This window comes from Schistocerca piceifrons, chromosome 5, assembly GCF_021461385.2.
Source record: "Schistocerca piceifrons isolate TAMUIC-IGC-003096 chromosome 5, iqSchPice1.1, whole genome shotgun sequence".
NCBI classification, from domain to species: domain Eukaryota; kingdom Metazoa; phylum Arthropoda; class Insecta; order Orthoptera; family Acrididae; genus Schistocerca; species Schistocerca piceifrons.
Window position 1 is genome coordinate 315188871 of NC_060142.1, and position 12991 is coordinate 315201861.

General features: G+C 47.3%; 1 protein-coding gene across 1 annotated transcript in view; it reads left to right on the plus strand.

The window, feature by feature from the left end:
* The window catches only part of LOC124798965, a 99769-nt gene that overhangs the window by 38794 nt on the left and 47984 nt on the right, over nucleotides 1-12991 (plus strand). Inside the window, exon 3 of the mRNA XM_047262500.1 lies at nucleotides 11657-11848. Within this exon, the coding sequence (XP_047118456.1) occupies nucleotides 11657-11848 (192 nt within the window). The remainder of the gene's footprint in view (nucleotides 1-11656; nucleotides 11849-12991) is intronic.

Genomic DNA, 12991 nt, shown 5'->3' on the forward strand with positions numbered 1-12991 from the left:
AGCGCCAAGGACAGCCACAAATCGCACCAGAGGAAAAGACAACGTAAGCTTATGTGGATGATTACTACAACAGCGAATTTAAAATAATAAAATTCCCTTGGAAGTTTAAGAGTAATTTACAATTAACTTATTTTACATTGTATTCCAGTATCTATACACATAAATAAAACATTCAAATATATTGAAAAATAGAAAGATATGATCACAGCTTTTTACAAGCTACTTTCATTAGTTAGTATCGATTAAAACTACTTCAGTATTTAATAAAATGCAGAGTCGTCAGGAAAATTGAAAACTTTTATGTAGTTATCTACGTTACACACATCAAAAATGTTTTTCATCACCACGGTTTCCTTCAGAGGTGGTGGTCCAGATTGCTGTACACACTGGTACCTCTGCTAACCAGTAGCACGTCCTCTTGCACTGATGCATGCCTGTATTCGTCGTTGCATGCTATCAACAAGTTCATCAAGGCGCTGTTGGTCCAGATTGTCCCACTCCTCAATGGCGATTCGGTGTAGATCCCTGAGTGGTTGGTGGGTCACGTCGTCCATAAACAGCCATTTTCAATCCATCCCAGGCATGTTCGATAGGTTTCATGTCTGGAGAACATTCTGGCCACTCTAGTCGAGTGATGTCGTTTTCCTGAAGGAAGTCATTCACAAGATGTGCACGGTGGGGGCGCAAATTTTCCCCCATGAAGACGAATGCCTCGCCAATATGCTGCCCATATGGTTGCACTATCGTTCGGAGGATGACATTCACTTATCGTATAGCCGTTACGGCACCTTCCATGACCACCAGCAGCGTACGCCGTCCCCACATAATGCCATCCCAAAACATCAGGAAATTTCCACCTTTCTGCACTCACTGGAAAATTTGTCTAAGGCGTTCAGCCAGATCTGGTTGCCTCCAAACACGTCTTCGACTATTGTCTGGTTGAAGGCATATGCGACAGTCATAGGTGAAGAGAACGTGATGCCAATCCTGAGCGGTCCATTCGGCATGTTGTTGGACCCATCTGTACCGCACTGCATGGTGTCGTGGTTACAAAGACGGCCACTTCGGCCGGCCTGTAGCTTTGCAAAGCGATACGAAATGGAACGAGCATGTGAGCACTGTGATAGAAAAGACGAACGGTCGACGACGGTTTATTGGGAGAATTTTGTGAAAGTGTGGTTCACCTTTAAGGACCGCACATAGCTCGCAAATGCGACTTATTCTTGAGTACCGCTCCTGTGTTTGGGATCTGCGCCGGGTGGTATTGAAGGACACATCGAAGCAATTCAGAGTCGGGCTGCTAGATTTTTTACCGATAGGTTCGAACAACATGCAAGTGTTACGGAGATGCTTCGGGAACTCAAATGGGAATCACTGGAGACAAGGTGACTTTCTTCTGACGGGTTTGATGTGGCCCATCACGAATTCCTTTCGTGAGCCGACTTCTTCATGTCAGAAGAGCATTTGCAACCTATGTCCTCAATTATTTGCTGGATGTATTCCAATCTCTGTCTTCCTCTACGGGTTTTGCCTTCTACCGCACCCTCCAGTACCATAGAATTCATTCCCTGATTTCTGAACAGATGTCCTATCATTCCGTCCCTTCTCCTTGTCAGTGTTTTCCACATATTCCTTTCCTCTCCGATTCTGTGCAGAACCTCCTCATTCCTTACTTCATGATTCCACCTAATTTTCAACATTCGTCTGTAGAAATACATCTCAAACGCTTCGATTATCTTCTGGTCCGGATTCCCCATAGTTCGTTTGACTACCATACAATGGTGTGCTCCAAACGTACATTCTCAGAAATTTCTTCGTCTCAAATTAACGCCTATGTCTGAAACTAGTAGACTTCTCTTGCCCAGGAATGTCCTTTTCCAGTGCTAGTCTGCTTTTGATGTCCCCCTTGCTCCGTCCGTCATTGGTTATTTTGTTGCCTAGGTAGCGATAATTCTAGCGTTTCTCAGTTCTTGTAGTCTTCGGAATTGTGTGGATGATATTTTTCCGAAAGTCAGATGGGATATCACCAGACTCATGCATTCTACACACCGTCAATAGTCGTTTTGTTGCCATTTTCCCCAATGATTTTATAAATTCTGAAGGAATGTTATCTATCCATTCTCCTTTATTTGATCTTCAAATGTCTCTTAAATTCTGATTCGTATGCTGAATCCCCTATTCCTTCTAAATCTATACCTGTTACTTCTTCTACTACATCAAACAAATCTTCCCCCTCATAGAGGCCTTCAGTGTACTCTTTCCACCTATCTGCTCTCTCCTCTGCATTTAACAGTGGAATTCCCGTTGCACTCCTAATGTTACCACCTTTGCTTTTAATTCACCTATGGTTGTTTTGACTTTCCTATATGCTTAGTCAGTACTTCCGACAATCATGTCTTTTTCGATTTATTCACATTTTTCACGTGGCCATTTCGTCTTAGCTTCTCAGCGCTTCCTATTTATTTCGTTACTAAGCGACTTGTATATCTGTATTCCTGAATTTCCCTGAACATTTTCGGAGTTCCTTCTTTCATCGATCAATTGAAGTATACCCTCCTCCTCTAAGCCGGAGAGTGTAGCCGCGCTGTCTGGGAACCTTGCCACGGTTCGCCCCCCCCCCCCCTCAGGCGGAGGTTCGAGCCCTCTCTCGGGCATGGGTGTGTGTGTTGTCCTTAGCGTAAGTTAGTTTAAGTTACATTAAGGAGTGTGGTAGTATGTAAGCCTAGGGCCCATGACCTCATCAGTTTGGTCCCATAGAAACTTACCAAATCCTGTAGTCCACCTCCTCTTGTTATTCTTGAACCGACTGTTCGCTATTACTAGCTGAAATTTATTACAGAACCCAATTAGTCTTCCTCCTCTCTCATTCCCTATCCCAAGCCCATATTCTCTGTAACTGTTTCTTCTACTCCTTGCCCTACAACTGCATTCCAGTTCACCATGACCATTAGATTTTCTTCTCCCATTACGTACTGTATTACCCTTTCAGTGTCCTCGTATACTTTCTCTGTCTACTCATCTTCAGCTTTCACCGTCGGCCTGTATATCTAAACTATCGTCGATGGTGGTTTTCTGTCGATTCTGATAAGAAAAACCCTATCACTCAACTGTTCACAGTAACACACTCTCTTCCGTACCTTCCTATTCATAACAAATTCTACTGCCGGCCGGAGTGGCCGAGCGGTTCTAAGCTCTACAGTCTGGAACTGCGCGACCGCTACGGTCGCGGGTTCGAATCCTGCCTCGGGCATGGATGTGTGTAATGTCCTTAGATTAGTTAGGTTTAAGTATTTCTAAGTTCTAGGGGACTGATGACCGCAGAAGTTAAGTCCCATAATGTTCAGAGCCATTTGAACCAAATACTACTCCCTTTATACCATTTTTCTGCTGCTGTTGATATTACCGTATATTCATGTGACCAGATATCCTTGTCTTCTTTCCATTTCGCTTCACTGGTCCCTACTGTATCTAGATTGGGCCTTTGCATTTCCCTTTACAGATTCTGTCATCTCCACCGCCCTCTTTGACAAGGCCGTTGGCAGAATGAGAGTGACTTCTTAGGCTGGAAGTCTTCGTCCGCCAATGCTGATTATTAATAAAATCTTACTCGGTAACGGTTTTCGAATCCGGGACCGAGCAAGTTTTAATTACTAACCAAATACGCTACCCTTTTTTTCTTATATAAGTGCTTACTTACTCGGCTTTTTTTATTTTTTTAGTTCTTTTATTTTTTTATCACTGTTTTTTTCATTGTTTTATTTTTTTCTTTTATTTTGGGGTGGTAGTGGACCGGTGGGGGCTCGGGAGGCAAAGTGGGCAGGGGTCGAAACCCGAGGCCTGGCCACAGTGTCCCCCTCACCACCATCGAGCCTGTGGTGCTTAGGGAAGTGGGAGACACAGGAATCAACAGTAGTGGAAGGCGTTGTTGTTATTTATTTATTTGCATGTGTTTTTGTAATATTGACTATTATCATGAAATTACGTGAAAACATCGGCGAAAGAGAAAAGAAATATAAATTCTGGTTAAAGAAAAAGAAAAGAAAAAGGAAAAGCAAAAAGAAATAATATCCGCGCAATCTGCGACGCGCTCTCCCATCCGCGGAGGTCAGAAGTAGAATCGATCGTAGGCGGTTTAAACTCAGACACCGCCATGGAAGGAGGGGTAGGCGCCCTCTGAGCCAGGCACCCCCCAACTCAGTGGAGGTCTAACAAAGACCGCTCGAAGATAGTTAGCAAATAATGTTCGACGAAATGTACGCACTGGGGCGTATCGCTTTCCAGTCGGGTGTGCGGCGGCAGTCCTCACAGGGGAAGTGATGCGTCTCCCATAGCCTCTCCTTCCCAAGTGGCTCTTTCCGCCTTCCCGTGGTGCCAGACGTTAAGCTTGGCAATCTGCCTTGCGACCAAAGGGAGAGCTGCGACCCAACCCGATGCGAAAGCGAAGGGTGCGTGGCACAGGGGGAGCTGTGTCAAGGGACCGAACACCAGTCCCTTTCTGTTCGCAGGGCACAGTCCAGCAGGTGCTCTGCATGCCGGCGACCTCGTTTGTCGGCGTGGGATCACGGCGCGAGTCGGCAAGGGTGCTTCGCCGCGCCCCAGGGTAACCGGGGCGTGTTCTGCCAAACCCAGGAGGTGGTGACATCGCCTGGGCCAGGTTAGATGGGCCCAGACCGCCGAACGACTGGGGGACCGACCCACCACCTGAGTAGGAGTGGGTCCTTGGCCTTCAGGTGGAAGCTCGGGCTAGTAGGCGGCGAAGGGCGAGGGGTGCATCCGCCTCTCCGGAGTGCGGGGTGCATTTGCCGAGGAGCGTCGTGTGAAATCGTCGACGACGAGGCCTTCGACGGGGACCAGGGCGCTGGCAACGGCGCGCTGAACCCAGCAGCTCTAGAGTGCCCTTGACCTGGGGGCGAGGTTGGTGGGCGAGCTCCAAGAAGTCCCCCCCCCCCCCCCCATGCCAGAGGAGCCGGTCCGGGGCAAGAGACGGGCTCCCACCCTATTTTTCACTCGTCAATCACTATGGCTACAACTGAGACGAGTGAATCGAGTGCGCTCAAGCGAGCATCTGCGATGCTTGATCCCTCTCCTCAAGACGAGACGGGACTGGCAGAAGATGGAACAGTTATGCAAAGACATGCACGTATCACGCTGCTCTTGGAGCAGAATATTAAAAATGGGAAAATAAGCCAGGCGGCATTGTCCATTATTAAGAACGAGCTGGCTGCATGGGCCATCGCCCACGCCAAGCTCGAAGGCCGCGTAGAGGAGCTGGAAAAAGAAAATGATCGATTGAGAAGGCAACCAACAAAAACCTGGGCTGGGGTGGTCGCGCAAGCACCGCCAAAGCCACAAACCACGAAAGAAACGATCGCCAAGGTGACCAAGCAGTCAGACACGGCGGTCTTTCTAAGAACTCTACCAGGCCAAGACACAAGCGTTAAAAAGATACAAGAACTGCTGACCAAAAGTATTGACCCGGCAAAAGACAAAATTAGAATAAATAAAGTAAAACCCAGTAGAAACTCGGTGATAGTAGAGGTGGCTACAGAAGAAGACAAGGAGAAATTGTTAAAGAATCCCAAACTGAACTCGGTGGTCAAGTGTGAACCGCCGAGAAAAAGAAACCCACTGGTCATCCTATACGATGTACCATCAACAATGACGAACGAAGAATTGTACCAAAGCATAAAAGACCAAAATTTTGATCAAATGACTGAAAATGAATTTAAGGATTCTTTCAAGCTAAGATTTAAAACGGGACCTCGCGATCGTGATGTTGTACATCACGTCGCCGAGGTAACAGCACCAATGTGGAAGCAAATCATGACAATGGGCAGACTATATATTGGCTTCCATGCCATCAATATTAGGGATTACCTTGTGGTACCTCGTTGCCACAATTGTGGAGACCTGGACCACATTCTAAGGCATTGCACCAGGGGGTCGGCTTGCTCCAGGTGCGGCGAAGATGGTCACACACGTAAAGAACGTAAAGCCGCAAGCGTATGCATTCCCTGCAAAAGACGTGGGAAGAAAAGCTGCGGAGCCAGCTTACGACAGGACGAAATTGCCCTACATACCGCATGTTAGAGCAAAGACTCATATCTAGAACGGACTATGGCTGAGTACGTAAAACAGAACAGGATGCCAAAGCGAAAATCCCTTAGCAAAAGGAGGAGGGATGCCATTAGGGCAAGTAGATTCAAAGAATTCATAAAGTCTCTTTCGAGGGATCCGATACCTGAAACAGTTGACAAAAGCATCCAAACAGATCCACCAAAAATAGATAAATGTATCCAGACAGAAACTATCCCTATGGCTACTCCCTCCTCTCTCAGCAGGGAAGTGAAGCCGACCAAACATCAGCAACGGCAAAGGCATCCTGGGCCTGAGGTCTCAGCAAATGATAGTAATCAGAAGGTACAAAAGCCTGTGCAAGACACCACAATAAAAGCTCTCTAGACACCCCAGTGGTAAGACTACCGCCAATAGATCCGGTTCGGATGTTTCCAAACTTAGAGTTCACCATGCACCTGGCGAGATTGGAGCAGCCGGCTACCTTGACCACTGCCTTACGACATGTGGTCCGCGTAGGGCACGAATATGGAAGAAGAGTCACCTTCTCGGTAATGGAGGCTGTAGACAGAATACAGCTTAAGTCAGTGAATCTCCCCACTGACTTCGGAGCCCTGCGAGACTTACTAAAGAAAGTGTTCGAGAGACGTAGAGAAAAGTTTGACCTAAACGACATTTATGAACAGTCAGTTCTGGCTAATGGACGTATTACGTATGACTGGAACAAGACTTGACCAGAAGACCACATACATACATACTTTCCGTAGATGACAAAAATTACCATTGGCCAACTTAACACACACAACAGTCGACTTGTAATGCAGGAGCTGCGAAGGGAAGTGGAGGAGAGGAGGCTGCATGTGCTCTGTCTACAAGAGCCGTACTCCCTGGACGGAAAAATTACATTTACAGCCGCTACGTGGCAGGTAATCAGCCAAGGAGATAATCCGAAAGCGGCAATAATTATCACGAACAAAGCCCTGAAAGTGACTACATTATCACAGTTCACTAATAGTCACTGCAATGTCGTGGAGTTGCTATCTCCCCGTGAAAGAATCATATTAATTAACATGTACTTTCAGTACGGAGATAACATTGAAACGCATCTTGACCATCTGACAACAGTAACCACGGCGTTGCAGGGACGAAGGATGATAATTATGGCTGACATAAATGCAAAATCCCCCTGTGGCACAGCAGCACAAGGGACACCAATGGAGAGAAAGTAGAGGATTTTATCATGGCATCACAACTAGTGATAGCCAACAAACCTGGTAATCCTCCAACCTATGCGGCGGGAGGAGGACCAGGTACGAATATTGGTATAACCTTAGCCACCCCCAATGTAATTAACACAATACAAGAGTGGAAAGTGGAAGAAAACGCCACTACAAGTGACCACAACCTAATTACATTCATTGTAGGTGGAAGGGGGTCCTGCTGGGCCATGGGGTGGGAGATGCAGTTTAATTACAGAAGGGCCGATTGGGAACGACTAGCCGGAGTGCGTCATTCCTGCCTTGCCAGAGGGTGAAGCAGACTTTGACATTGACGTAAACGACCGAGCGGAAGAACTGACCAATGCAATAACCAGCGCGGTGAAAGCTGCCGTACCAACCAGGAGGAGGGCCATTGCAGCCTCTCCATCGCCATGGTCGCCCGAACTAGAGAATATGCGCCGGTCTGTTAGAAGGCTGAGAAGGTATTACCAGCGCAGTGTCGTCTGGCCAGAACGGCAAAGATGGCTGATGCAGTATCGGGAGGCTAAACTTCGTTTTCAGAAAGAACTCCAGGCTGTTAGGATACAAAGCTGGGAAAATTTCGTCCAGAGCCAATTGGCATTGGACCCCTGGGGTACACCGTATAAATTAGTACGAGAAAAGATCCGCTCTCCACTGAAATTATCAACAGTCAGGCACGGGGACAGGATGACGGAATCCTGGCAGGAAACTGCTGAGGTCCTCCTCCGGTCCCTGCTGCCTGACGATAGCGCGGATGGGGAATCTGTTCAGCAACAACAACTAAGACGAGACAATCTTAATGAATACACCAACAATACGGCAGTCTACCCTTTCTCGGAGGAAGAGGTGGCTGCCCACATAAAATCACTTAAAAGGGGCAAAGCTCCCGGGCCAGACGGCATTGTAGCTGAGGTGGTGCAGTTCCTAGCTCCCCAGCTGACTGCACCACTCACTCACTTATATAATGAGTGTCTGATACAGCAAAAAATTCCAAGGGTGTGGAAGTCCGCAAACGTAGTCATCATTCGGAAAGGATTAGATAAAGATCCTACAAACGTAAAATCCTATAGACCAATCTGTCTAATCAACATATTAGGGAAAATATTAGAAAAGCTACTTGCTGACAGACTGGCTGCACATAGAGTGCTGCGTGGGGTGAGCGACAGGCAATTCGGCTTCAGGTCTGGGCGATCGACATCTGATGCGATCGCCCTGGCTGCTGAGGTCTGTGGCTCTACCCCACATAAGTACGTGGTGGGCATTATGGTTGACATCAGTGGCGCCTTCGACAACCTGTGGTGGCCTTCGCTCTTCTCCTGCTTGCGGGAGAAGGAGTGCCCAGGGCTGCTATATGGTTGTCTGAGGAGCTATTGTGAGGAACGGGAGGTCTGGCTATCATCTTCTAGCAAGAGAGTTGGAAAAGTTATAACAAAGGGTTGTCCTCAGGGTTCCGTGCTAGGGCCCCTGTTTTGGGACATCCATATGGAGCCTTTATTAGACACACTACAACAAAGTGAAGAAGTGCTAGAGGTGATAGCCTATGCAGATGACCTCCTCCTGCTGGTCGGCGGCCGTAGCCGCGAAGACATTGAACCTAAAATAGAGAGTGCTTTAAGCAAGCTACAACTATGGTGCCAAAACACCAAAATGACGGTGTCACCAAGTAAGTCCACCTATCTACTATTGAAGGGACAACTAATCCGTAACCCGACTGTACGAATCAACCGCTCGCCGGTTCTTCGGAGACGTGACGCACGATACTTGGGCATCATCATTGATGAGAAGTGGAATTTTGGGAAACACATTGAAACCGTAACCCAGAAAGCCCTCCAAACACTGAATAACCTCATATCCATAGGACACAGAAGATTTCACCTTCCACCACATCTTATAAAACTTTATCACAACAGTATATTAACATCGATAGTGGGTTACGGCTCGGGAGTCTGGGCACACAGGCTCAGGAGGGTGGTGCCCGCCATGACAGTGAGAAGGGTTCAAAGGAGCATGATTCTTACATCGGTAGGTGCTTATAGAACAACACCAGGGGGAGCACTACTAGTCATAATGGGGCTTTGCCCCCTGGACATCAAAATTAGGGAGCAAGCTGCATGGTTCTGGATTAAAAAGGGAAATATAACAAAAATAGAGGAGATCTTAGGTATTGGGGCAAGGGACAAGGGTGAGATTCGGCAAAGAGGAGTACAATTATGGCAAGAACTGTGGGATGCGAATGGAACAGGGCGCAGGACACATGAGATGATACCAAGTATTAGGGAACGGCTAAAAATGAAGTACTTCGTACCCACCAGAGCGCTAATCCATTTTCTCACTGGACATGGACCTTACCCGGCATACCTATGCCGGTTTGGGAAAAGGGCCACACTCGCGTGTGAATGTGGTGAACCGGAGGGCACTCCCGATCATGTGATTTACGAGTGCCCCCTCTTCAATGATGTTGCCTCTACACTACGGGACCAACTACCTGACCATAACACTTACAACCTAATAAGACAAGAAGACACCTTCCAAATAATAAATAGACTTGCCAACGAGGTATCACAGAAGGTATTGAGGGAATACATGAGGGAACAAGACTAAATAGCACCGATTATGACTAATGTTCCCTACTCCCATTCCGCCTGCGCGTGGATAGGCCAACCCTTAGTCTGGAATCCGCCATGCGCGGGATTAGAGGGGGTGGGGAATATGAATAACCCGGAATTGACAATACACTGGAGATGATGTAGGTTAGAACTAGTTAGTAGGAATTAGATTAGAAATCTAGATTTAGGAACCTGCAGCGATTTACATCCTGGCCAGCCCAGTGTCAGGGGCACGCCCATCGGGATTAGCTCGATGGGCAAGGCAATACAGTAGGTTTGTACATTGCTGACACACCTGTGACGCTGCAGGAAGTAGAATGTAGGTTTAGCTAAGAACTTAGAAGTTAAAATAAATTGTACAACTGCCCATTCAAACTAACATAGCTGTAGCTCACAACTTAATATATAATAGAATTAGCTGCTAATTGTAACTAACAGTAGCAAGTAAGACCCACTAATCAAATAAGGAGGTGGGTTGGATGTATAATTATTGTTGATGGTAAATAAAGATTTTTCTTTTTTTAAAACAAAAAAATAATGTTCGGTAACGTGGCGTGTTTTAGAGAGCTGCATGGGCTGTTCGTAAATAGGTCCAGAAGTCGAGGAGGGATTTAGGTCCCTCATGAAAGAGATAAGCGACCAACCACCCTTTAACCAACGTAATATCATGACATTTGGCAGCGGGAAAATGTCTGTCCTCCGGGTATAGAAACATTCGAGGTTCGATTGTGTCTGGTGGCACCCGGAGATAGCAGGCAATGATTTGCTGCACGAAGCGCCGTACGTCTTGCGATGAGGCGCATGTCAGGCGGTGTTCATCAGTGTCCAGTTGCTGGCAAAGGAGACAAAGAGGGGATTCTGACAAGCCAATGTTGTGCAGTCGCTGCTTCGTGGCAAATTTCCTGTTGACTATGTGATACCACAGTGCCCGGACGTTCGTAGGGAGGAAGGGCTGGTGGACGGTAGTCCACACTATGGGCCACTGGATGGAGGGATGTTTGGTATCCATCACATTCCGGGGAACACAGCGCAGCAGCAGGCTGTAAAAATCCTTAGTCCTGTGTGGGCGCGTATCTGGGAGACTGGTATGTATGTAACTGTAGTCGACAAAAAAGGTCGAAATATGGGACAAATGAGGCACGATATGGCCGACAGACACCGGTGGTGAGGTGGAAGCAGGTAGGAGGACCTCAAGCAAGCTGCGTGTTAGAGATGTACCCTGGCCCATCCACTGTTTTCTCCTGGTACTCATGAACAAGGCTGCAGCTCGCATACGGACATTGACGAGCCCGACGCCACCATCCCGTGAGGGCAGAGTAAGCGTCTCATAACGGACTGCCCTTATACCACGGGTGCATCCAGTGCACTCCGAACCCACGCGCGCAAGTTGTAAATGTGGCCCTAAACGAAATCGGCGTCAGAGATCCGTCCGTCCGTTTACACATAGAGCATACAAGTATTATTATTATTATTATTTTATAGTCGTAGGCATATATTGCTCATTAAAGGTGAGGGTGATGGCTAGTTAAATTTTTTAGTGGCGAGGGATAGACCGTAACAAACTGTAATCCGTCCACCCCAGAACGAACACTGGATCCATGCTTTTGTCACAATGCACATCCGACTGGCTGCCACATTCCTGTCACGTGCATTTTCTCAGCTGCGGACAGGCTCCCCCTCACATAAAAATAAATTCTTTTCCTCTTCATGTGCTGTGGTATCACAATGCGGCAGGCAGCCGTGGCGAGGCTCCAGCAACAGCTGAGCGAGTGTCGCCGCCTGAGCATGTGGGCGACTGCCTTCTGGCTGTGGGTGTGCGTGTACGGCGTCACACACTGGTGCCTCGTCCCCCTCATCATCGGTGACAACTCGCTGCCTTTCGACGCTCTCTATCTGTTCGACGCCAGCCTGCCGCCACTACGACACGTAAGTAAACTAGGTTGGTTCCTGTATTTCTGCTAATGGCACATGAAGCTATCCGTAATAATTCTGTTAATCAAATAATACTAGCCTCACACTTCGAGAAGAATGTAATAGTCACAGTTCCAAAGAAGGGAGGTGTTGGTAATTGAGAATATTACCGAACTATCTGCTCAATAAATCGTGACTGGAAAGTAGTATTACGAAATACTTGTAGAAGAGTGGTAAGACTAATAGAAGCTGACCTAGAGGAAACTCAGTTTGGGCTCCGAAAAAAGTAGGAACACACACTGCATGCTGACCCTACGACGTACACTAAGTGGATTCGATTGACGGCGATAAATGAATCAAACTACTACGTCATCAGTCCCTCCATCCTACATACGTCAAGCTAAAAAGAGTCCTAAAGGGGAAGAACACAGAAGACAAATCCATCCAGAAAGCTGATGAAGGCCCCCAGGAGATTTTAGGCGATGGGACACCCACCCTCTGCACCTGACCAGCGTTTCCTCACCTCCACTATTCTCAAGAAAACTAGAAATATGGACAGGTTGTTAAAATCTCAGGAAACAGAACAATGACATAGAAATACTAAACAAATGACGCAAAAGAATAAGAGAAACTGAAAAGGTGGGAAGGCAAGGGCCGGATGGATCGCTGAGCAAGGGCAGCCCCAAGCCCTATGGGTGGATCACGCAATGGGACATCCCTCCTCTCAAAGAGGAGTATAAACCACCTTCATGATTAAACGTAAAGCCAGATCAGCCACTTTAGAGTAGTCCGCTAGCATCAGAGGCAGTGTGTCAGCAAGTTTAAGGTTTGCCATAAGGCAGCGAACTTGGAGCAGATCTGTAGGCTGTGGGCCACCATCAGTTGGGCACCACACTCAGAGTGGGATTGATCCTTACGTCTCAGGATGTGGACGTAGGTCAGCCAATTGTGGTCAATGTGAAGCTTACAGAGAATGGTAGATTCCCTGAAAGGAACACAAAGCAAAGACAACTGCATAGTTGTGGTCTCCTTTATTGCTCACATTTAGTTTGGATAAACCAGAGCACGCCAACCCTTGTTCCAAGTGTCCAACAATTGACAACATACAGTCGACCAAAGGTCCAGTTTCGGTATCCCCATCTCCAACGTCAGCATCCT